Genomic DNA, 25,861 nt, shown 5'->3' with positions numbered 1-25,861 from the left:
TTGTTTGTTTTAGGAAAATATTGCGGGAGGGCATTTGGACCAGTGACTGCAGGCATTCTGATCAGCATTCAAAAAGATGAACCGAGACAGGTAGTTAATATGATTATTGTTTTCTACACAAATGGAAGGATGTTTTTGAAACAATGTCTGGAAAATAGGCAGTTTCCCAGGGGAAGTCGTTGAGAAGTCTCTATAATTAGGGTGATAAAACCTCCAGTAATAATTTTAAAAAATTCACAAGCTATGCTGGTTTTAATTTTTCTGGTACCTGCGGAAAAATAATCGTTCTAGCATACTGCTAATGCTTAAAACATAAAAGTCTATTATGAATCGGCTGTTTAGCTGTATAAGTTAAAAGCAAAGGAAAACAATTTACACCTTGAATTACCATGACGTCATAACTTCAATAGTCAGGCAAAGAGTGTGAAGAATTAGATATTATCTGAAGGCCTAAAAGTGCTGAGCCCTTTAGTCAGCAAGTATTTTTTGTGTCCTTGTTAAGGGAAGGCACGTGGAGACATTGAAGCAAAATGTAGACAGTTTGGTGGGGCTTTTTTTTCCCATTTAGTAGTTTTTCCTCACAAAAAAGAGCCTGTGGCATGGTGTGTCTGTGTGTGCGCATTCTGTGAATATTTTCCTGATTTTACCAGCAGGCTCTACAGCATATTATAATTATTAATAGTTATATTTACTGTCTCCAATTTGCCTTATTAAGTAAAACTGTCTCACAGTTGCAGGGTCCACTTCCCTGATGCAGGCTGAGCCGAAGTTTAGTACCTTTAGAGGTAGAGTCGGTCTAGGGACAGCGTAAAATTTCAAAATGGAGAGGAGAGCCAATCCATCAAATTCGACGCCTGCTTTCCGAGATGGAGTCAGGTTACCGTTCCCTGAAGCAAGTTGCGTAGTTGAAGCAGAACATTAAGGATACCGTACTGGTGTTCACTTTCTGAATTTTTGGAAAAGGAAATTTAAAAGATGATTAGTTTAAACATCGCCGTCACATACAGTATTTAATTTTGTATTCATGAGAAAATGAGACTTCCAGGCTACTCATAAAGAAAAGCTAATTCCTTGCAGTAGAGAAATCAAAGCGCAGTTTCCGAGTCTCCCGGGCTGAGGGCCTGGAGGAGGTTAGGGGGTCTTTGTACCTGGGGGATTGTCTCGGTGGGAGTGGAGAGGGGGAGGGAAAGATCAGGAAGTGCCTGCCTCGGTGTGAGCCCGAGGGATCAAGGAGGGACCGCAGGGGGCTCTGAGAGGGAGGGATGGTATTAGCGGACGAGAGGAGGTCCTGCTCGGATCAAGGCATCTTCCAGGCGATGGGGAGCACAGTCCTCGGGTCCTCGGGCCTGGTCGGAGGGAAAGAATGGTTTTCTGTGAGCAGAGAAAGTCTTTCGTGGAAACTCTGAAAACGCTTAAGAGCTCTGTCTCCACTCTGTTTGCCCCCCTGGAATGTGATTGATTACCGCACACCCCCGATCCCGGAAGAAAGAAAAGAGTCCGGGGGCTCTGCGGCTTCCAAGGACAGGGTCCGGCACAAGCCATAGGGAAGATCTCACAACTGCGAGCAAAGAATGCGACCGGGTTTGTCATTAGTGCTCAAGGGTGGACCTTTCCTTAAGGGCACTTGAGCGCCCCCTGGAAGATAGTGCGCCCCGCGTCAGCTCTCGGCGGAGACGTCTAGTGCGCTTCTGTTGGGTACTTTATGTGTATAAGAAATGCCGTCATCACAACACCATGCGAAATAGGAATTATTATCCCTGTTTTACACACGAGTTCCCTGGGGTTGGGGGAGGTTTAATAACCAGCCGGCAGCCACACTGCTGGAAAAATGGCAGATCTAGGATTTGACTCCACGTGCATCTTACTCCGAAATCTAGCCCAGTGGTCCAACTTCACAGAACCTAAGAGTCATACATAGAGAATCTGAATGAGTATACAAAAAATTCTCAGAACTTTGACTGATATGGTAAGTGCTAGATACGTGTAGATATAACTACAATTAATTTCTGGGCTTCTTGCGTAAGATAATATTTCTGGGATCATCTTCAAGTGATTTCGATTTTGCAGATCTGGAGTGGAGCTCAGCAATCATCATTTTTAACAAACACCTCAGGTGATTCTGATGTGGATGCTGGTAGATGATTTGCATGATATCCCCATGTAATATTGGTGCTAACTTCACCCCCTAATGAGGACTCTCCATCTGGGAGGTCCTGACACCCCTCCCCCCATCTCCTTGAGACTGTGACCATATTTACACAGGGCAGACATTTCCTATCACAAAACCTCAAGAGTGGGACTGCCTCACTCATTTTCAGTATTAAAATCAGATCCCATGACTCATGTTTTCGAAGACTACACATTCCCTCTTTCCCCAATGAAATCTGTGAATTGAGTTTGGCTACTGAACAAAACAAAATCTCTGTTTCTCTTCAGTTGGACGCGTTGCAACTCGACCAACTGACCGAGCGAGTTGAGAATAGAAAGCTTAATAGTAAATCTTAAGTACATGAGGGTTTATGATAAATGCATGTTGGTGTTAACTGAGATGTATGACATGCTTACACTGTAAAGTGATATGAAAATAATATGAAAAAAAATCTCAGAGATCTTCAAGTGGTCTCAGACAGCGACGATACTTTCTTGCATCCTAAATAATCATGGCCTTGATGGAAACATCAGTTTAGGGGCAGACCCTGAGATGGGTCTCAGAGATGACTTTGTGATAAAATAATATTCCGAGACTCTGGGAAACCCAGATTTCCAAAGGTTTTTCTGGGTATCTAAGAGACCCTGACTTTCAGACCTTCAGAGCAACCATATATGTCTGAAGCATTGGACAATGCTTATGGCAGGAGGAAGCATGTCAGAACAGACAAACATATTTCAGTACAACAAAGACAATCTAAATGTAAGGTGAGAAAAGACTGACAACGTGTAAAGTGAAAAAAGACTGTGACAGCTCCTCACCACTACCCGCCCCGCAGGCAAATAATATATCCACTGAACACAAAATGGGATTAGAAGTCCAACTATTATCTGGTAAACCATCTAATATGTCTGACTGAAAACTTAAAGTGAAACTAGGCATTAAGAAAAAAAACCTTTGCAATTGGCATTTCCTGGAGATTGGATGTCAGATGTTTTTTTAATTTGATATTTGCTAAACTGGGAGCTCTGTTCTGTTCACCCTTTTGCGTGTACTGCTTTGCACAGACCTGGATGTAGAGTAGGCACTAAATAAACATTTGGTGAATAAATAAATGAGGAATTAGAGAAGAATTTTGTGATGAGGTTATTAAAAACTTTGATTCCTTTTTTTTTCCTGGAAAAGAAAACGTATGTCTAAACATATGTGTGGTGTAGGTTATCTCCTGTTATCTGGACTCTGGTTATATCTTTGACAACTTGTTTTATTGCTATTTCTGGTGGGGCATCATCTAGGGTTACTCGTATAAATAGGGTCTTGGCTAGCATGAAGTTTTGGATTCTGAATCACACCCTAGAGTGTCTTCAGTGTTTGAGAGAGTTAGCATACTAATGTCAAATGAGGATACATATTTTATACTTCAAAACTATAACTTACTTTTATTTTACCTTTCTGCAGTTCTCCACATTCTTCAACATGCATTCATGTTCCTGTAAATCTGTTCCTTACAATCACCTATGGATTTTTATTACCCCTTAACAGATGGTGAATCTGAGGGTGATACAATTTAGGCAACTGTTTGCCCAGCTGAAGGGCTGGGTTGAGAATAGAATCCTGGGAGTAAAATACCAGTTCTTTTTTGTGTGTGTGTGCTGCCTCTAGCTTCCTTGTTTACAAAATAGGTAAATTTGCTGCCCTGGTGGTGGCCACTTAGATAAAAAGGATGCAAGTTGTGTATGGGGTATCGGGACACAGGAGTGGGGAGTCAGGTGACAACTATGGTTCTAGCATTTCTGTGGGTGTAGCTAGTGGCTTGTGTCAGAGGTCACTGAGTTCGTGTGGAGATCCAAGACAACCCAATAGTCTGTAGTCAAAGCCAAGGTCAACATTAAGCTAAAGTAACCATAGGTGCAAGACTTCAAACCATCTGGGAAACTTGATCAGTTAAAAGAGTTTCCTGGTTCTCTGTCTGCTTGTGAACTGAGTAATAACTTTGGTTCTTGGGTGTGATCATTAATTCATGAATTAAGTTTGGCACTTGCTCTGAGTAACATTACAGGGACATGGGTCCTCATGGGAAAAAATCCCCCACAACTCTGGCTTCATTCATCCCTGGAGAGAGGATAAGGCATCCCTCCATGCATACTGCAGAGGGGTAGGGACTTGCATCATGCTAGGGAAAAATGAGAGTTTGTGTTTTATATTTTTCCTACCCCTGGGTGATGCTAGTGCTGGTGGGCTTTGGGGGTGACAGGGAATGTGAGGATGAAATTTGGCACAGAATTCATAAACACAAGCATCTACCTGAGAAATTTATTATATCAAATCTACTTCCACTTCATGCTAGTTAAGTAACTCTGTGCCTCAGTTTTTTCATCCATAAAATGGGGACTAGTGTTAATTTGCAGATTAGATGAACAAAAGCAAGTAAAAGTGTTTGACGTGGTACCTGGTGCGTAATAAGTACCCATAAGATGTTGGTTATTGTGTAGACCAGGTACTATTGTATAGATCTTTTTTCTATAACGGACTGTATAGTGAATATTTTTGGTTTTGTGGACCACTGGTCTCTGTCACAACTACTCCTTTGTAGCATGGGGCCATACATAAATGAATAGGCATGGCTATGTTCCAATAAACTTTTTTTATGGACACTGATATTTCATTTAGTTTTCATGCATTGATGTTTTTCTTCTTTTACTTTTTTTCAACTCTTTAAGAATGTAAAAACCATCCTTAGATCACAGGGCATGCAAAGACAGGTAGTAGGTCGTGTTTGGCTGACCCCTGCTAGAGACCATTACATATCCAATTTGGAAGTATTATTTTATCTCCTGTTGCCACATCTGTGTTTGTGGAGATTCCCATTGTTAGAGTTCTGTTGGCAACATCTGGTTCTGTTGCAGAGCATGTGATGGGGTGTTGACAGTCCTTCCTCATTCATCCGAGACTGGTTATACCCTCAAAGTGGAACACTTCTAGTAGACAACTGAAGTGATGGGATAGATGGTCCTTTAAATGCAAAGTGCATTTTCAATTTTGTGGAGTCTTGGCAAAATTTCATCTTTAAGAAATCTTTCTCAGATGGTAATGTATTAGAACTACTGAGGTCAGTGAACGTTAGTGCTTGATCTAAAGTGAAGAAATAGAAAGAAATTTAGTCTTGAATGAGTTATTTGGGGTAAAACTGTGTGAGGTCCTATAATGTATTCAGAATTCAGAAGCGTCAGGTGAGAATGAAGCCATATCTTCAGATGCAATTAAAGGAAAAACGCAAGGTAATATTTAAGTGAAATTATAAGGCACTTGTGCCTGAAACAGCCAACCAGTTTTTTTCCTTGTAACTTTGTAATTGCCCCATTTCTTCCACTTCAATTTCTAGGGTATTGTGTCTGGCCTAAATCTGGTGCAAGTACCTCTTTCTTTTTTAAAAAAAAAATTTTAATTTTTGCTATTTTTGGACCGCACCGTGCAGCATGTGGGATCTTAGTTCCCCAACCAGGGATCAAACCCACACCCCCTGCAGTGGAAGCGTGGAGTCTTAACCACTGAACCAGCAGGGAAGTCCTCCCTCTTTCCTTTCATAATAATTTTTTCCAGTTTCTGTGGTGCCAACATTTCCCATGCAAGATGTGACAATATTAATTAACATGCGTAGAATTTTTAGTTGTGTTTATGATTATTTTTCTGATGTTTTTCAAGTTTAAGAGGGTGCTAGTAGTGTCATCTTTTAGGTACCGGAAGATTTCATGTGCTGGTTAAGATATTGAATTGACTCAAGGTTGTTGGCAAATTCTCATAAAAATACCCAAGTTGTTTTGGGTTACCTCTCAATACTGGAACTATTTCCATTACTATAAAAGTAACACATATTCATTTGCAGAAAAAATATTTAAATAGTAATTCACAAGTCATTTGAATTGCATTCCTCTTGAGGCTAAAGAGTGAAAGGAATAGGCACACAGAAGAACCACACTCATGCTGGTGATTTCATGAGAGTATCACCAGCCTCATGAGATCCCTACCCAGGACATGCCCCAGATTCCCAAGACATTTCTTTAAGGTTTGAAAACAAAGCAAAATGGCTTTCTGTACTTATCATGAGGTTCTCTGTATTATCCATGACCGTATGACTCTGTTATAGTTTATAGAATGGGCTTTGCTCACAGGCTGATGAAGTGGCTGCCCCTGAGGGCTGATTTCACTGGAATTGAAGAAGAAACCCCATGTCCCCATGAAAGAAGTTTACCGTCATGAGTATTGATTGACTGGTCTGTCCCTGCTATTTGGGGGGTAATCTGGGCTTCATTGCTGTTGTTTAGGGATGTTTACACTATGCTCATGGCAAGAAGTGTGGATGTCGAAAAAGTGTCCTTCTCTTGTGCACTGCACTTAGGGACTCTCTGCTTTTACCAGAGGTTCATGAGCAAAAGTGGATTTACAGTGAAGCTAGCTTCAGAGCCCTTACTGGCAAGGAGTCCTTCCAAATCCTTGCAGAGGGCCCTCAAAATGTGCCACATGGTCATGTGATTTTGTAAAATAGGCAAAAAATAAGCTAGTTTTGTGGGTTATTTTTAAAGAACTCTGTCCCCCCAAATTGTAAAAGCTTCAGACCCCACAAAGCCTGGATCTGTTTCTGGCTCTGTAGTTGCAGGCTGGGACTTAACTTAAACCTTTTCGGAAGGGGAAAAGAAAAACACCTTTGTTTGGGAGATACGTAGAATTCTGGGATTTGAGAGTAAATCTTCCCTAAGGCCTAAGACTGAAGAAGACATTGTGAAAGGAAAGATTTTTCTCAGGGAAAGGGGCATGAAGCTGAGACAGGAATGACATTGCTGTTGTCTTCCTGTATTAAAAAAAAAAAAAAAAAAAAATCAGGATATTTGAGAAAAAGAAGGGCAAATATCGTAAGCTATCAGAAAAGAACCTCATACACTCATATTTTTTATTTTCTGTAGAAAGTGAAAGGCTTAATATAATGCCTCTTTAATATTGGCTAACAAAGTTTGGTGCTGTGTTATCTATTACAATAATAATGATGATACGGTGGTAATGATGAAGACAAAAATACATATGTTACATGAACGTAACACTTCACAAAACACTTTCATATACTTTCTCTCACTGGTAACCACTGAAGCCAAGAAAGAGTCTCTTTATTTCTGGCCTTTGGATGCCTCCAAAATTAACTGGAATTCTGTGAAAAATTGAGATAGAATGGTCTCCACGCTCCTCTTGATTATTCTTTCCTTATTTTGTGATAAAGCCATGACACCATCTGTCAGTTTCTCTTGTGAATTCCTCAGCATCAGGGCAGTCTAAATAACCATTGAACTTTGACACACAAAGCCGTTTCTCTTCAAATGGCCTCTAATTTTTCGCTTGCACAACTACTCAGCTGGCAAGCAAAGAACCAAGTTCCCTCAAAACCTGCTCTGAGTAAGGCGGTGTTTGCATTCGTTAGATTTGTCTGTATAAACTTACTAGTTAGTTTGCTGACCTCTGACTGTTTGACCCTTTAAATGAAAAAGCACCACTGGGACATACAACTAAATTTATACACATTCGAGGAAGTGGTCAGAGAAATGTGTGGCTGCAAAAGAGTTGACCTGAAAGTTTAGTCAACAGTTCAGTTAGGAAGGAAAAGTGTCGATGGAATGGAAAAGATGAAGTGCTCCTGCAGTACAGAGAAAGGAGGGGTATTTAGTATTTAGGATTGGGAGGTTCAGGGAAGGTTTTGTGGAACTGGGTTTTGAGACCTGACATTGTGTAAAGACGGGCAGAAAGGTGGTAGAACAGACAGTGAGTTAAAGTGGAAAAGTCAAGATATGACCAATCCTTGGTCCATTTTGGTAAGCACAAGGGATTCTGGGAAGTAGATTTGTTTCAGTCCAATGAAAACTTTAAACTCCACTCGGTGAACTCTATGTAGATATTCGTGTACATGTTCAACTTCATGTTAATTAATAGTTTTCTACATTTTGAAGCTGATTTATTCAGGAATATATTAGCCATTATTTCTTGTAAAAATTGGTTATTAGTGCTTGGTATTTGAGTATACATGTTACTTGAGCAGAGAAATTTGTGAATGATACTAAGAAATAGATGATCTAGAAATCATTCTTATGCATTTTAGAGTGAAGATTGGTGATTATCTCCTTAATTCCGGAACCTTATTGGCTTGCTAAGACTTTGGGCAAGTCCTTTTAAACCCTCTGAGTATCAACTTCATTGGAAAAACAAGGATACTAATTTCTAACTCACAGAATTGTTACACAGATATAATGAGGTAAAGAACTTTAATAATCAGAAAAAAACCAGAATCATATAATGGTTAAATGTACATGTAATGGTTGAGATGCTAGATATTTTTTTCCATCTGAGCCCAATTTGAGCCCAAAGTGCTTCATCTCATTTCATTAATTTTTGGATTCAGCGCATCTGGGAGAAGTTTCCTACCTACCATAGTTGATCAGAAAATAGAAGTCGCTTCATCCACAGATCCACAGAAAATTATGAGTTGACAGTGTGATACAGAGAAAAGAACCAGAATTTAGAATTTGAAGACCTAGGTTTGAGATTTAACTCTGTCACTAACAAGCCAGATGATGATAGAGGTACCATTTCATTCATTTGAAACTCATTTATTATTTTTTTATCAGTAAGGTAAATTGTGATGATTTTTAAAGTAATTTCCAGCTTTTAAAATTCTGTGCTAAGCAGCGCATTTAATACGAAACATGAACATCTCTAGCAAATAGTGCAAAAGATATTTTAAACAATATTCCCAATTTTTCCCCTGCAGTTTTACATTGTTAGTTACCTGGAACGTCATCTTCCTGTTTCAGTTGGTTTTCTTCTGTTGGCTTTCTTCTCCAGCCACTGTCTCTCTTTATGCCCATCTTATGCTCAGACATTCACGCCCTGATCCTGCTCTGGCTTCTTCTACCAGGAAGAAGAAAGCATTTTAAGGGCCCCCTCTTACTTAATTGCATCATGGTTGGAAATGGGGATGAGGATTTGGGGGGAATGGTCAGTAAGGACAACCACCTCTGATGACTCAGGCCTTTGACAAGCTTTCTTAAAACTGTGGCTTATTTACTGTGAGAGTGGAGAGAGAGATGTATGACAGTGGCTTCAGTGCTTGTTTGAATGAATTGTATAACTGCATTCACATGTGAATGCTATGTGATAAATGCTACGTCATTTATCTCGGTCCTCATATGGGCAAATGCTTATATTTGTACATTCAAATGTATCTACAAGTGTCGATGAGCAAATTGGAAGCACCCTACATAATCTCAGAACTCAAGTGAAATTTTCACATATCAACAATACTACCAACCAAACAATTTTGTTGTTATTCTAAAACAACAAATTCATTTGAATACCTGCTGGAGGAAAAAATTTTATTTACTTTTTAATTGTGTAGCTAATCCAGAGAGGGTTTTTATTAAAAACTTATATTTTGTTAATAATATACATGGAACAAAAGAATGGAAAGAAATACCGTAAAGGAGTTTGGCCAACCTAAATCTCTCTCTTGATCCATCTATCCATCCGTGCATCCATCTACCCATCCGTCTCTGCATCCGTCCACCCATCCATTTATACAATCTAACCTCTAATTTTAGGCACTGCTCAAATTTTATTTTATAATGTAATTTACTTTTATAATGTAAAGTCAAAAATCCACAACAAAATAAGAAATGTATTTTGTCCAGGAAACTCTTCTTAGGAATTAACTTACAATTGGGTGACGAAGAGTAGGGCTTCACTTTGAACTAAATTGGCAACATAGTCTTTAAATGCTGGCATTATCCTTACATATTGACGGGGTGATTTCCAGTTAAAATTACTGGCTGGTGTGGGTGGGAAGGATGAGTAGGACTACATTTGGTCAGCATCCAGGAGGGTCCTTAATTTATTCAAAGCTGCCAAAGATCAGGACACATTTTCAGACCCTTACCCTCTGCCCTCCCCATTCTGTCCGAGCAGGCATTCCTAACTCAACAAGACTTGTCATCAGAGCCTTTTGGAGAAAGGAGTGCCTGGGGTCAACCCACTAACTCTGAAATCACTTATTGTGTTATTACTCTTCTTCATAAGGAAGGAAAGTTGACCCTCTTCTCTTCTGTTCTTTCCTCTTCTCTCCTCCCCTCCCTTACTCTCTCCTACCTAAAACTTCCTTATTCATTTCCTTCCAGCTCTGCAAGATAGTTCCTGGAAAGCTCATGTGGAGAGGAAAGGCGATTGCACAACGATTCACATAGAAGCCTGCTTTTGAAGGAGTTCTTGATTTTTCTTTTTCTTTTCTGGAGTTGGGTACCTGACCTATTCACACTGGTTGTGGCCACTAATCAAAATGAGAAGATAGTGAACTGGTCAAAACTATACCTCATTTTGCCTATATAGATTCATATCAGTAGACAAAATTAAAGATGAGAATTTGCCTCCAAGCAAACATACTCAAAGTTCTTCCCCATGGAAATCGAAATGAATGTTGCCATAAAGGAGAGGTCAAGTATACTTAATTTCTTTTAGGCTGTTTGCCTGATTTTTGTTAAGCTCAGCCTTCTCATTTAAGCCTTGAGGTATTTGGGCACACAGAATTTATTTACTTTCATAGCTACCTTAATCATCGATCCCACAGCACAGACACGTGTCCTGGGCCAGGAGGAGTAGAGTATCCTGGGCTACGTTTTAGATTTTTAAGGGAATTGGAAATGGAGCAAGAACTGAATACCCTTTTTAAGTGGATATGTATATACTGGCTGATTATGGGCAGGATCTTCAGAAGAGGAAGCAGATGGGAGATAGGATGATGCTCTTATTTCACAAAATCCAGAAATTCTACATACACCTTCAAAGTTTTGGTGATTGTTTTTCTCTCTGAGTCTTAGAACTTAGAGAGCATTTTTATCATGGTATTTTTTTTTTAAAATGCCGGCTGGGGTTGGATAATATGAAGGTGAAGGGGGGTGCAGAGGGCTACACTTTCGGAGGATATATCGTACATCAGGAGCTGTTCTGTGCTTCACAAACTCTTCTTTCCTTAAAACCAGTCTTTGAAGCGTATGTTTTAAACCACATTTTACTAATGAAAGAACTGAGTCAGAGGGTTAAGCAGCTTGCCCCACATCAGAGAGGAAGTGGCCAGGTGGGCATTTGAAGTAGATTGGCTTGTCTCTAGGGCCGGGGGTCTTCTACCATGGCTTACTGCTTTGTTTGCCCAAACCTTTGGTATCTCTTCTGAATTCAACGATGACTGTTGCTTAGATGCAAAGAGAAGAAAACAAAATTTCAAAAATCAGCCATCCCTATCTAACGAAGGACAGTGATATATCATTTACAATATCTGCTTAGTCATCTCGACTGGTTTGCCAGTTCCTCCTGGGGTCCTCTGGTGGGATATGACACTAATTTGAAAGCCAGCCTTCCAAGTCTGAGCATCATACCTTTGCAGGATGAAGGAGAGAAATCCCACTCTCTTCCTCATTATCCCTTTCCTCCCAGCCTCTAGCAAAGTACTACTTGCACAGTAGGTCTCCCATGAGTGATTTCTGATGATGACCTTGATGTTGCTACTAATGCGTTTGCCAGGGAGAATTAAGCTCAGCCTTCTCTTTTGCCTCCAGGAAAAGTTTCCTCTTTCATTTATGTTCAGTTATTACCTCTTTCTATCTTCCAACAAGCAATAATTGACCCAGATAAGATTTGGATTTTCAAAACAAGCTTCCTGTACTGCCTCTTTTCTTCCTTTTGGAACCCAATAGAAAACGAAAAGCAAAGAAACAATCTTGAAATACCATATGGGAGGTGTCAGTTAAAGCATTTATGTATTAATTTGATCTCTGTATTAAAGATCACAGGCTCACAGAATCTATGGCTCTGTTATTTAGTAAATAATGTATCTAGGTTTTTCAGCCTTGAGAGACCACTTAATCTTCCTGTTGCCGCAGGGCATGGCTGGATTATCTTCCGTATATACTGATACTTTACTTTGATTCACTGGAAAGAGCACTGGAGAGGGAGTTCGGTGATTTGAGTTTTACTTTCTGAGTTTAAGCTCCATACATTATTCATATTTACATGCCTGGTGCCAAGGACAATATCAGCCAAATCTTAGGCACTCAGTCAATGTTTACTGAAAGATGTGTGATTTGGCGCAACCCTACTTGCTCTCTCTGAGCTTCAACTGCAAAATGAAGGCACTGGCCAAAAGTTGCTTCCTTTGATTCTGAAATTCTGTAAATGTTTTGCTTTGGTATTTCAGGTCTCTTAGTCATTTATCTTCTTAACTCCTTTGGTTGGTTTCTGGCACAAAAAGTGTAGTATTTAACTTTCTTCTTTAATCTGCCGTTTTTCTCCTTTCCAAACATCTCCAAGTCATGCTAATCCTGACAAGGTTTAGTTGTTTAGGTTCTGTGTGTCTTGGGTTATCTTGTCTTCATAAGGGTGGCAAAAGCATTCTTTTGTTTTCTACCTGCTGAAAGGCTCTTTGTGTAACTGGTCACCTCTTTTATATATTCAGCCCTAGTTTATTTGTTGACTTTTAAATGACCGATGCACATAATAGCAAAAATATTCGATAGTGGAAAATAAAGGCAGGGTGGTTCTTTGTCAATTGTGTCTTATTTAAAGCTCTGTAAATATAGTTAAGGTTTGGGTTTCATAGCCAGAATTCTTTCTTAGTAACTGTATGTAACCTAATTTCACATAGACCAACCACCATGGAAAAGATCACTCACCTTTTATGGTCATGTTTTCACAACGGATTTATAGGGTTGACTGTGGCTTGGAAGAAAAATGTGAGGATACTGGCCATTTGTTTTTCAACCCACATCAATGGTTTAACGGACCTGTTCCTCAAATAACAATGTTAATCATTGATCTTATATTTGGGTAGCCTCTCTTAGTTCTCATTGATCAGGTAAGTCTTGAGACCTCATTTTTTTCTCATCTGTAAAATGGGGTGACAGTACTCCAATAGGGTTGTGGTAACGATGAAAGAAAATGCACATAAAGAATGCTGGAAGCAGTGGTTGGCTATAGTGCGCTGTCAGTAAATCAGTGAATAGCAGCTTTTCTTATATCATTATTACTAATACGGAGGTGATTTTGCCAGAACGTTGAAGGAACTATCACAAGAAGGGCTTTGAGAGATCCATGTTCTGCCTCTAGTTAACCAGTTTACATAAAAATGATTTCAGAATTAAGTTGTTCTACATGGCAGTAGATGAACAACACTTGGACCAAAAAAATATGGTATCAATTCAGATGCAGTAACAAAAACATAAGCTAAATCTCCTCATAAAGTGGGTGTTTTGCAACATGGTTTTTCTTTCCCTATTAGAGAAATATTTTCCCAAATGAGGAAAAGAAGGTATGTTTGGGAAAGTAAAATGGCTAGCCACAATTATTTCTTAAACTGATATCATTGGTGATATTAATGGTAAGCAACCCAGAACGAGAGCGTTTCTAATATTCTACAGTTGTGCATAAATAAGGTGTAAATGGAAGAAAGATATATAATTACTATATGGAACATGATCTCATGTTCTAGTTCATGGATTTATTTTTTTATTCATAACATCTTAGAAATGCATGTTTAATCCTGAGAGATTGAAAATGCCTATTGTTCTTTCAAATTGTTTGCTGCGTCCTGATTTTCTTTCCTAACTCAATTCCATTGAATATCTATGAGTTGTCACACTTTTAGTAAGTAATAACTGTGTCAAGCTGTGCTAACAAAATATCCCAGCATAACTGTTAATAAGCATTGTCATTTTCATTGTCAAGAAACAGTTTAGCTAATGATTTATCTCTTATAATGCAGCACTTGGGGCAGATGTATGACTTGTCTCTTTAGCAAGTCAAGTAATTTCTCTAACAAAATGCTAAGCACAGATGGGCCATAAGCTGTCAGTTAACTATTATTGTGTCTGCATCTGCTTGCTTTCAATGCACTGTTTTATGTATTCAGTCAGTTACTTAGCTGCAGCTCCCTGAAAAGCTGAACCTACTCTGATTGGCAAATAAAATGTTCATTTGTCTCTTCTTCCTATTGTTTTGTTTTGGTAACACATGTCAGCAGCTCAATTACCCAGTTCATTAACAGCTCCCAAAGGACATGATGGCCAGCCCGTGATAAGAGGGCAATTGTGGCACATATGGTCAATAATGGCCTCTCTCTTGGCAATTGTAAATAAAAGTCACTTGGCCCTTTTCCTTTCACAAGAACTACTGTTTTCCTGTTCCCCTTCAGTGTGCAAATTACCTTCCTTTGCTCCCTGCAATCCAATCCCAGTAAACCAAAACCTAGCTTACTGCTTTTAGAGGCACCGAGACTAGCACAGAGAGAGCTCTAGCTCTTAATTTTAATTATGACTGACTTTTAAGCTCTTGAGGGAGGAAAGTTCTTATCAGGGGAGACTATTCTTAGAAAGCTGTTAGCTGACTAATTAGTTAACTAATCAGTTTTCCTAATTGAATAGCAACACATTTTCTTGGGGCTTTCCTCTCTTTTTCTCTTTGAAATACGCCGGGGGTGGCTACCGCGAAGTTTCAAAAAGCCATTTAAAACAAATATTTGCGAGTGGAAATCGTTTGCAGGGGTCAGGTAGGGAAGTGTGACTTCATCTTTGCTTGTTGAGAGAGATTCATTTCGTTTAAAGGATTCTTGTTACACACACGTAAATCTCAAAATAAAGGGTTTAAGAAGCCACTGGGTTAATTTGGGTCACTGCCAGGGTCCCCAAAAGTAGTAATGATTCCTTCTTCACTTTATGCCTTTGGAAGGAGGTGCTGAAACAGTAGTTTGGTTGGGATTTTGTGGCTCCGTTAAGCAACATGTTGCCTGTGTCGGGGGAAAGAAAGGGCACAAACATGTTTTTACTTAAACTCATCAAGGAATACAGCTACTAAAAATAATCACTAGCGGGCCTGCAATAAGTGAAGGAGAAATCAATAGCCTTTCTTTCTAGCTGTGTTGTTACAAAGGAGGCCTTTTAAGTAACTAATGGTCAGGTAGTGGCTATTAGGAGAGAACTCTACCGGATTACATTTCCTCAGTGTAACGCGGATAGAGATCCAACACGCACCTGAAATTCAATGTTATTGGAACCTCAGGATCCGGGGTCTTTAGGGCCATGCAGCTCAATGCCTCGGAGGCAGCTTGGCCGTTCAGCCAGCCTCTGCTTGTCAGCCCTTATCTTAAATAAACACCCAATGGTCCATGTTGTGCATTTCAAGTCACTCTCGGGCCCTGGAGCACACGCGGCCCTCCTGGACTGTCCCCGCGGCGGCCATATTCATAACCAATCTGTACTCTCCTCCCAGGGCAGCAGGGACTCGGGGAGTTGTTGAGTGTCAGGGTTTATTTGCGCTATTTTGATTAGCACCAACCTGGCAGGAGCTTATTTTCCTTCTAATGACCCCGTGCTGTGAGAAGGCGGCTTCCGAGGGAAGGGCTTGGGTCAGAGGGGAGGGGACCGGCGTTACATTTCTGCAGCCCCCAAATGGGGACTGCTGGGCGGGAACAAGAGTAGGTGAATGGCTGGAGGGTCTTAATTAGATTTAGAGTTCTTAAAAGAACCTTTCCGAGAGAGAGCCCAGAATATCCTTGCCATACACTGTCCTGCTTTTTTTTTTTTTTTTTTTTTTTTTGCACTTGCTAAAGATTTTGGGGCTGGCAAATTGGGGGAGAAGTTGTAGAGGCAATAAAAGCAAAACAAGACCCCCCTGACCCCGCCCCCCCAGGAGGCCACTGATCAGGTTATAAACTATCTCTCCTAGTTTATCAACGATCATGGTCACAATTACTCAAATCCTAGTTCTGAGTTAGGAATTCTGGAAAGTTCATTAGATAGCTTGAGAGTTTGTTAGGTCACACACGTTTTCTAGATCTACTTTAGGATTTTGTTGTAAATCTTTGGTTTGTTCCTTTCAGTGGGGTCTCTTCTTTTTTCCTTCTCCTGACGTATATACAATTTAAAAACATTAAAAAAATAGTGTTGCCGATTACTTCTTAGCTTGTGAATTAATGTGGCAGAGAAGCTTCCAGGTGCTGAAGTCTCTCAACTGGCTTGGATTAACCCCTACTGTGCTTCCATTTCAACCTCCCCCTCCTCCCTCCTCTGGAAAAAAAAAAAACACCCAACCTCCCCTTTCTCATCCACTCCGGCTTTCTTTGTGTCTGGTGCTCCCTGCCAGGCAGGTGTCAGAGCCCTGAATGAGGGTAAACGCTCCATTGATGGATTCCACAGATGGAGCGTGGAAATCGGTAGAATAGGCCTCGGCCACAGGCCATTTCTTGGGATCCAACAAAAGCCTCCAAATAAGTCAACAAAAATCCCAAAGATCACAAAGGGAAAATGTCATTTGTCATTTACTCTGGGTCTGTGAGGGAATATCAGACTCTTCCTGGTTTTCACCCGAGTAAACACGAGAGAGGTCATTCACATCTCTCTCCGTGTAAAAGGGCTATTTCAGATCAGAAAACAGTTAGTTGTCCCATTGTCCCCTTCGTGTTGAATGGTAAAACTCACAAACACAGGAGACATTCTACAATTAGCCAAGTAAGTACATCCAACTTCAAGTTGACCCGTTAAAGACCTCATGGGATATACTTCTGAAACACCCTCATGCTGTCTGACACAGGGTGAAACCACCCTGTGGGGCTCTTAGGCACGATTTTTATTTTTATGTTGTTCTTTCATCGGTGAAACATAGCATTGAGTGCCGACGCTGACAGGTTTAGCTCGGAAAGGTTAGTACAGATGGGACGACCATCTGATTTGGTCTGAGGCTGTCTTACAATAAATGACAGTTGACCAAGGAAGTTCAGCCTCGAAACCTGCAGAGAGAGATTCCCCCCACCTCCTCCCGTGTCTGTAAATTGCATTGTGTTATATCTGGGGAAAACAGAGAGTTTAAATGGTTGTCATGTTTTGATTCTTTAATTATTCAAATGAAAAGTCTTGCTGAGAAGAAAGACAGTGTGCCAAATGCATGCTTGTCAATGATTTTGGTTCTCCATTTTTTGCCTGTCTCCCATCTCTGAATTATACTGGTCTGGAAACCAATAATTATAGAATTCCACGTGACTAAATCCCTATAAAATTGAGGTAAGGTCTCATGTATAATAGCATTAACTAGGATGAAATATTTCCTGAGGCTATAGAAGAGGTCACAAGGGGTTAACGGACAAAGACATACTCTCTAATTCTGTAATTCCTTCTTTAATTAAACTTCATGGTTGGTCCGCTGGTGGTAATACTTCTGCCTTCTCCTCCCAGTTTGATTTGTTTCCGAAGGAAGAATTTGTAATCCTATGGGGTATGATTGTTGCCTGTGCTTGATCTTTTTTTTTTTTTCTTTAAGCAGAAAATGTCCATTTTCCCAAGGTTGATTTGGGGAGTTAATGTGAGATGGTTGGGATAACTAAAAATTTTGCTCCTAAGACCTAGAATTAGCTTAACATAGAAAAAGAAGAAATGAACTTCTTTTAAAATTAAGAATAAAGCACAGAGGTTGAAACACTCAGGCACCTGGGTGAGAGGTGACATTTTCCCGGTGATCACGCTGAGGTTTCTGCTGAATAACTTGTGACTAGCCCAGCAGATTTCAAGTTTTTATTCCTGCGCTTTTGCCTAAAAAGAATTTGAGGTTACATTACAGCTCTTGATATCCTTTCACTAAGGTGCCTTTAATATCAAAAAAGAAGACTTTAATAAAGATATAAACGGAGTGATCAGTTGAACTGCTTGCGAACAATAGTATTTTCCCTATTGACCCTGGATCTGAGAACTAAGGGTCTGTGATGATTATTAATGGAGACTGCACACGGTCAGACTGACTGCTTTAATTTCTTAAATTTGTTCAATATCTTGGAAAATTGATCCATTTCTTAGTGCTTTATTGTTGTTAAACATCTATACTTTGAATATATAAAGAATTCAATAAATATTTGTTGAATTAAATTCAATTGGGAAATTGATTTGATGTATAATATTGATTAAACTGTTGTATTTCTGTCAATTTCATTTGGTTCTAAGAAGTTTTGAAAATTTGGGACAAATAAGAGTAGTAGTGGCAATCAGCTAAATGATTTACATTGGGATTCCTGTTTTGGTGTGTTTCCGGTATTCCTCTTCAAAAGGACTGGTGTGTGTGTGGTGTGTGTGTGTGGTGTGTGTGTGTGTGTGTGTGTGTGTGTGTGTGTGTGTGTGGTAAAGAAACTCAACACCTATTTAGCACACTCCAGGCTAGATGAGAGAGAGTTCTCTTAGAACACTCCAGGCTAGATGAGAGAGAGTTCTCTGAAGTCCCATAAACCTGGGTCAAATCCCAGTTTCCCAGTTGTGTGACCTGAATAACGTCTCTGAATCTTTCCTTTTTCTGGGGTGAGTATTTGCTTCACGGGTTTTTGTGTAGTTATGTAAGGAAAGGAGAGAAATTCTCCACCTCTTGGTAAGATTTGCTCCAGTTTCATTGGTGACATTGAGTTAAACAAATGTACAAGTCAGAGAACGGATTGTGAAGGGGTTTTGGTAATAGAGTCAAAACTTTCAAAGTCTGATAAGAATATGGATTGGGATAAAATCTGAGAATTTTTATGCAATTAAAACAATAAAATCTCCACTTAAAGGACTATGTATTATGTATTGATATGGATTTTCTTGTGAGAACTATTCTGGAATTTCAAATTAGGGGACAATATCTCTAAAGGACAGTAAAGCAAACTGTGAAGGCAGGAGTAGAATGTGACTGAGCAACTTAAATGTATGAAAGTCTCCCTTTAATATTAAGGCCAGACAGTATAAACAGACTGAAGAAATTATATTTAATCTAGTTGCTATATCCTGGCAATTTATTAACATTTAGATAACTGTCTTGCTAACACTGCTTGTAGTTTTCAAGTCATAGCTTAAATATTATTCACAGAAAAAAAAATAATTTCTTTCTGTCAAGCTGTCTGAAAGAAAAGCCTTGTTTTGACTTTGCTGAAATACTTAGCAAGATTAGATACTTGGTATCTAGTATCGAATTTGTTCCAGTATCTTGAGTAAAGTTAAATATGTAAAATAGAACTTCAACGGATTGATTTAATTTGTGCTATTAAAATGGGATTTAAGTTTTAGACTTGTTTTTGGTAAAAACTGAATGATTCAAATTTAGGACATTATTGTGAACCGTGTTCTGTATAAATAATACATTTTAGGGCTTCCCTGGTGGTGCAGTGGTTAAGAATCCGCCTGCCGATGCAGGGGGCACGGGTTCGAGCCCTGGTCCAGGAAGATCCCACATGCCGCGGAGCAACTAAGCCCGTGCTCCACAACTACTGAGCCTGCGCTCTAGAGCCTGTGAGCCACAACTACTGAAGCCCGCCTGCCTAGAGCACTTGCTCCGCAACAAGAGAAGCCACCGCTATGAAAAGCCTGTGCACTGCAACGAAGAGTAGACCCTGCTCACCGCAACTGCGTGGCAATGAAGACCCAACGCAGCCAAAAATAAAATAAATTTTAAAAAAACTACCAAAAAAATTTTAATTCTATTGAGTAGTATAAGAAATGGTAGTGTTTCCATCTTTAGAAAGAGCTAGTATTTCCTAGCTGGTAGATTAATCTAGGGTTGCTGACTGAACATTTTTTAAAGCCCACATGCTTTTGGAGTTTACAGATGGGGAAAAGTTAGAATTGACTTGTAAGGTTGTGGCTTCATCGTGTCAAAAATGATCAGTTGGTTCAGATAATTTTCTAGCAGAAAAATCAGGCAAATCGTTTCCCCAGTGTCTTTAAAATGATGCTATTTGGAGTTTTTCCTAGTTAGATGGAACCTTTGGATTGCTTTTGAATGAACAGTCTAGAAATAAAAGTAGTAATTTGCTAGCTTGTTAAAGAAAAATTTATTTTCGGTGGTAAAGGCTGTGCTGTTGAACTCAGATATTCTGAGTCTCGTTTATCACTGGCTGTTGGTGGTTCTTCATCTTTTCTTTAAAAAATCACAATCCTCTTTGAAAAAATTGGTAATTATTCCCTAGAAAAATTCAGGCATGCAAGTACTTGCAAGAATTCCCAAGTAGTTTTCAAGGATTCACAACCCCCGCCCCAAAGCTCATCTATAAATGGTAGTTGGGTGATTCATAAGAGCAGAATTTCCATTTTAAAGATGTAAAATGGTGACAGAAAAGTGAGTTTTGGTTCAAAACTTAATTTTTCTCCTGTACTTCTATTCATTTAGCATGTCTTTTTTGAGCACCTGTTATGTTCCAGCAGTAATTCTAGCAATGAACAAGGCAAAGGAAGGGTCTTGAGCTCATAGAGCTTCTATTCTGGGGGATGTTAATTGTTAAGGTGAAACAGTGGTCTTGACCCTCAGAATTAACTCTGGTTGGTACTTGTACATCTAAGCAGCCCTTTTTCTCCAGAAACCAGCGATGATTTTGATTAATTGACCTGACAGTGCGTGGCACATCATATTTACTTGGGAGGATTTACTAGCCCCAGAGACTCCCAAAGGAAACATGAAAATTTCCACATACTATTATCCTAATGGGATCATAGTAAGAGCAAGTGCAAGCAAAGATTTAAGGTTCTCACAGGCAGAGGAGAGATTTTGGTCAGTTCTTAAATGCTGTTGAGTTTTTCACCTGAATTCACTTAGACAGAAAAGTCAGGGCAACAGAAACTGGAAGCATGGAAGGAAAACATTTTATAAAAATTTATTTTCTTCTTAGGGGAATGAGTAATCTGTTTCTTGGGGAGTATATTATTTATAACTGAAAAAAATACAGGGGGGAGCAATTTTTTGGATAAATTGTGGCAGAAAATATTTTATATACGTGGGAATTTTGAGGGGGAAGTGAATAGTTAATCTGAAATATTCTGTAGAGAGGGTTCTCAAAGTGTCTGTCCAGGATCAGTAACATCAGAGTCAATCACCAGGGAATGTGTTAAAAATGCGAATTCTCAGAGCCCACCCCAGACGTATGGAATCAGAAGAGGGGACAGCCATCTGGTTTTTAACAGGTTTTTCCAGTGATTCTGATGCTCCAGAGGTTTGAGAACCACTGCCCTACAATTAGGCACAAATTATTGTTCTTTTAATTTGGTTCACATTTATTAAAGGTATACACATGCAAGTTGTATTGGCTGCCTTTGAAGTTTATAATGCAAGGAATGACATATTTCTTAGCATGTTAATACTCCTGTAAAATATTAGCATACTTAAAGTCTATTTTTCTTTCAGTTAATACTAAAATTTCCTAAAATAAGATTTATATTAAATTAGACCATTTTACATTAAATTAGATAACATAATTGAAAAACCAAGCATAATGGCTAACATACAGTAGAGCATTACATATTATAATTCCCTTTTGCTTTTATGTACCAGTATTGGTTTTCTTTGATTTGTCATATAGATTATTAATTCACTCTCTTAATTTCACAGTATTTGAATGTGAATAAAATGTAGAAGTGCTAAAATATTAGAAAACTTAAAATTATATTTGTGGGTTATTTTGGATGTGTACCTTTTGGGACAGCTTATAATTTATACTGAAGTAAAATGAAATTTTAAATTTCTATAGGGCAGAATTAAGTTTGAGCTTAAGAGAAAAGAGAATTAGTAGTATAGGAGATACTTCATTTTAGGATTGCTTCTAGCATAGCACTTCCTGCATTTCCCCAGGTTCTACCAGCCTGAGGGTGCAAATGAGTTACCTTGACATTGACATCAGTCATCTACAGTTTTCTGGCTTTCTCTCCTCATTTGCTGACAGCACACCTCAGCCTCTTCCCCAGAGGATCCTCCAGTTATTTGGGAAGTTTTGAGAGCATTTGCATGTGTTCAGGGGCAAGGCTGCTCTGGCTCCCACGCTACACTCAGAGTCTGTGGCCTGGTAGCCCTCTGACAACCTCTGCCACTGTCCTGTGGTCCAGGCCTCTGGGAGGGGGCTGCTCTCCTACCGAGAGCCCTATGTCTGGTGCATCCTCAAGCTGAAGAACCTGCTATTGGCCAACAGGTACTCTCTACTGTCACAACTCACAGACACCAAATTGCATCATTAATGCAAATTTCTACTTAATTTCTCAGCTCCTCCTCCTGTTTCTTGGGCACCTGCATACTAAAACTGGAAGGTCTCCTTCCCTGATGCGTGCCCATACAGGGAAATTCAAGCTTTGGTGAGGAGGGGGCCTGTAGCAAGGCTGGCTTCAGGGACGTGTGACCTATGCAGTCGCTCAGGGCCCCATGTGCAGAAGGCCCTGTGCTTAGTTTTACGCTCTGTAGTTGCCATCTTGAAATTCGTGATAACTTGTGAACACGGGGGTCCTGCATTTTTATTTTGCACTGCGCTCCTCAAACTAGGCAGAGGTCCCAAGCAGCTGCCTATCAGACCCAGACTCTGAACTTCTGTTTAGAAACAGTTTAGTAGACTATGCCTGCCTCTTCCTGAGTCTGTTCTTGAGATTTGCATTAACAATATCTAAACTCTCCTTAAAGCATTTCCTAATATCTGGCAATGAGATAGTAAATTTAACACGGTGTTTCTTATAGGAGCGGTACAGTCTACAAATTTATAGGAATCCTGCACTACTTTACGATTATTGCCTTTTTAGATACGAAGTCAGTTTTGGAGTATTAATTTTTAAAAAAATCACTTTTTAACAAATCTTTTCCTGGTCTAAAAGCTGGTGAAGATTGATCAGGAACCAAATTAAATGTGATTCGTTTATTAGACAAGAACGGAGCACCCATTAAAGGCTAAGGACATGGGCCAGTAAAAATGGAGTAAGGCCTGTCTCTGCTTTCTAAGAGCTCATAATGGGCTTAGAATGACAGATTCAGAGAGCAATTATTTCTGCCTGAGGGCCTTGGAGATGGGATAGGGGAAGAGATTAAATACCATTTAATAATGTAATACTGCAAGGAGGGGCTTTGTGTCAGTGGGAGGACATTGGGAATGTACTTTAGACTAGGATTTGAATCATTATAGCTTGGTCAGACTGGTTTTGGTTTGTTTGTTTTTTTTTTCAAATTTTGGCTGCTCCAAGAAGCTTGCGGGATCTCAGTTCCCTGACCAGGTATCGAACCCGGGCCATGGCAGTGACAGTGCTGAATCCTCACCGCTCAGCCACCAGTGAACTCCCCAGACTTGTTTTTTGATTCACATTTGATCACTTTTTTTCTCCTGTGCTTTTAGCCTCGGCACCCCAATCAGATGAAGGCTCTGACATCGACTCTGAACCAGATTTACCACTCAAGAGGAAACAGCGCAGGAGCCGAACCACTTTCACAGCAGAGCAGCTTGAAGAACTGGAACGGGCTTTTGAAAGAACTCACTATCCTGATATTTACACTAGGGAGGAACTGGCCCAGAGGGCAAAGCTCACCGAGGCTCGAGTACAGGTACTGACGTCTAAACATCCTCATCCTGCTTAAACCCACACAGGAAACAAGAGTGTCTTCTCTAAAGCATATTTCAGACCAAGAAAGTAAATATATCAGGAATGGTCCTTCATTGTGAATGGCAGCCTCTCACATTATAAAGTTCTTCCTTTGTCTCTCATTTCTTTTCTTCATATTTCGCCTTGTCGTGGTAACGACATCATGACCTCCGTTTCCGTTTTATTGCATGTGCTTGGTCCAAGCACCTCCTGCCAACAACCCCCCTCGCCCCCTGCCCCGCCATCTCCCCCAAGGTATGTCTGTGGTATACAGCAACATATTACTTTGCTAACCAGTCAGAAAGTTTTCCTTTAACTCTTAATAGGTTGATAAGTCCAATTAAATTTATTGATGTGATGGCTATATTTGACTTCTTTTCTATCACATTATTTGATACAAGTATTTTATATGTATAGATTTAAAACTGTGATCCGTTTAATTAGCTTTCTTTGTAGTCTTAGTATTTTTTTTTTTTGTATTTATGAAAGTATACATTCTTATTTTAGACTTTGGTTGTCATTACAAGGAGAATGTAATTATATCAGATATATCACAGAGAAGGGTGTCAATTCACATTATTTATTCATCATTTCAGGAATCCTTGTTATATACCAAGCACTGTATAGACTTTGGGGGTGGTACATAGACAATAGCAAAATTTTGAGTGGTTACTCTGTGCCGGGCACTGTTCTAAATGCTTTACAAGAATTAATTCATTTACTCACCATTAAAACCCTAGGTTGGTGCTATTAATATCCCCAATTTATAGATGAGAAAACTGAGACTCAGACTATTTAAGTAGCTCCCCAAAGTCATGTAGCTAGTAAGTGATCGAGGTAATTGGATTCCATACACTTCCTCCCTATGGCCTTTCAATTATGAAGACGTGCAAAGTTATATAAGGTAAAATCCCTTCCTTTAAGTCTAGAAGCATTTCAAGTAACTCTATTATTTAAAGAACATTTTTTTTTTTTTTTTTTTTTTGCGGTACGCGGGCCTCTCACCGCCGTGGCCCCTCCTGTCGCGGAGCACAGGCTCCGGACGCGCAGGCGCAGTGGCCACGGCTCACCGGCCCAGCCGCTCCGCGGCATGTGGGATCTTCCCGGACCGGGGCACGAACCCGTGTCCCCTGCATCGGCAGGCGGACTCTCAACCACTGCGCCACCAGGGAAACCCAACAGCAAACTTTTGAGTGGTTTCTGAAGTAGGTGAGTGTTAGCGGTAATGGAAAGGAGAGAACTGCCTTGAAAGGTGGAACGTAGGCAACGGATTGTGTGAGCTGGAGGTGGGTGCAAAGGTGAGTGTAGAGAAGAGTCACAGATACACTGGGGTTTGCAACACAAATGTTTTACAGCTGGAGCTATTCAATCCCTCTACCTAGTACGTTGGGATATAGCGCTCCTTCCCAGAAATGACCACCGCTAACCACAAACCGTGATGATATTTATATATGTATATATAAATATCACATTATTTTATAGTAATATATACAGTGTATGTATTATAATATATATAATAATGCTACCAATATTGCATATATCAAATCTATTTACTTTTATTATAGTTCTGTGATCACCTGGTTTAAATGTAAAGTGAGGTCCATTCATTCTTCCATTCTTTCGGCAAACCTTTATTGAGTGCCCACTGTATTCCAGGATCTGGTCCTTATCCTCTCTGGCTGGCCAAGCCCACATACTGGGTCTGTCCTTAAGATAGATTGAAGATCAGTTCTGAACTCAGAGTCAAAAAATAAACATTGGCTGTAAAGAAATCAAACAAAGAGAGTGATGGAAAATTGAAAAGAGTGTCCTGTGTTGCTCTACCTAGTTCATTGTTGCTTTTGCCAAAGACAAGGATCGGGGGGACAGAGTTAATCTCAACCGCATGCAGCTTGTACAGTGCCCGGCACTCGCATCTGGCTCAGTGAACGTCAAAGGAGAATAAGAATGGCCCGTTAACTTCCAGAGGACATGGGATCAAACCAATAAAGAGTGGTTCATATTTTTCTATACAGTGACCTCCTCTCCAAAGCGGGGCCCTCATTAACCTAACAGCTGTCCTAATGTGGCTTTAACCCGGTGACTCTTTACATTCCTTATGGCTTCATTAGTTCCCTTGAGACACATCACGTCTTGCACCACAGCTATGATCTACAGCCTAACAAATTCCCTGCAACACCCGGCATATGGATCTTTTACTTAACCCAGCAGGAAAAAGAAGGGAGTAGTTAATCACTGATTAAAATGCCAGAACAAAATC

At 39.9% G+C, this 25,861-nt stretch overlaps 1 protein-coding gene across 1 annotated transcript in view; it reads left to right on the top strand.

The window, feature by feature from the left end:
- Positions 1-25,861, top strand: part of PAX3 (paired box 3) — a 93,099-nt gene that overhangs the window by 40,142 nt on the left and 27,096 nt on the right. The window contains exon 5 of the mRNA XM_007105348.2: positions 23,358-23,563. Coding sequence (XP_007105410.1) covers positions 23,358-23,563 — 206 coding nt within the window. The remainder of the gene's footprint in view (positions 1-23,357; positions 23,564-25,861) is intronic.

Source organism: Physeter macrocephalus, chromosome 2, assembly GCF_002837175.3.
Source record: "Physeter macrocephalus isolate SW-GA chromosome 2, ASM283717v5, whole genome shotgun sequence".
Classification (NCBI taxonomy): domain Eukaryota; kingdom Metazoa; phylum Chordata; class Mammalia; order Artiodactyla; family Physeteridae; genus Physeter; species Physeter macrocephalus.
The sequence above is the reverse complement of the archived record's forward strand: the minus strand, read 5'-3'. Positions and strand labels throughout refer to the sequence as shown.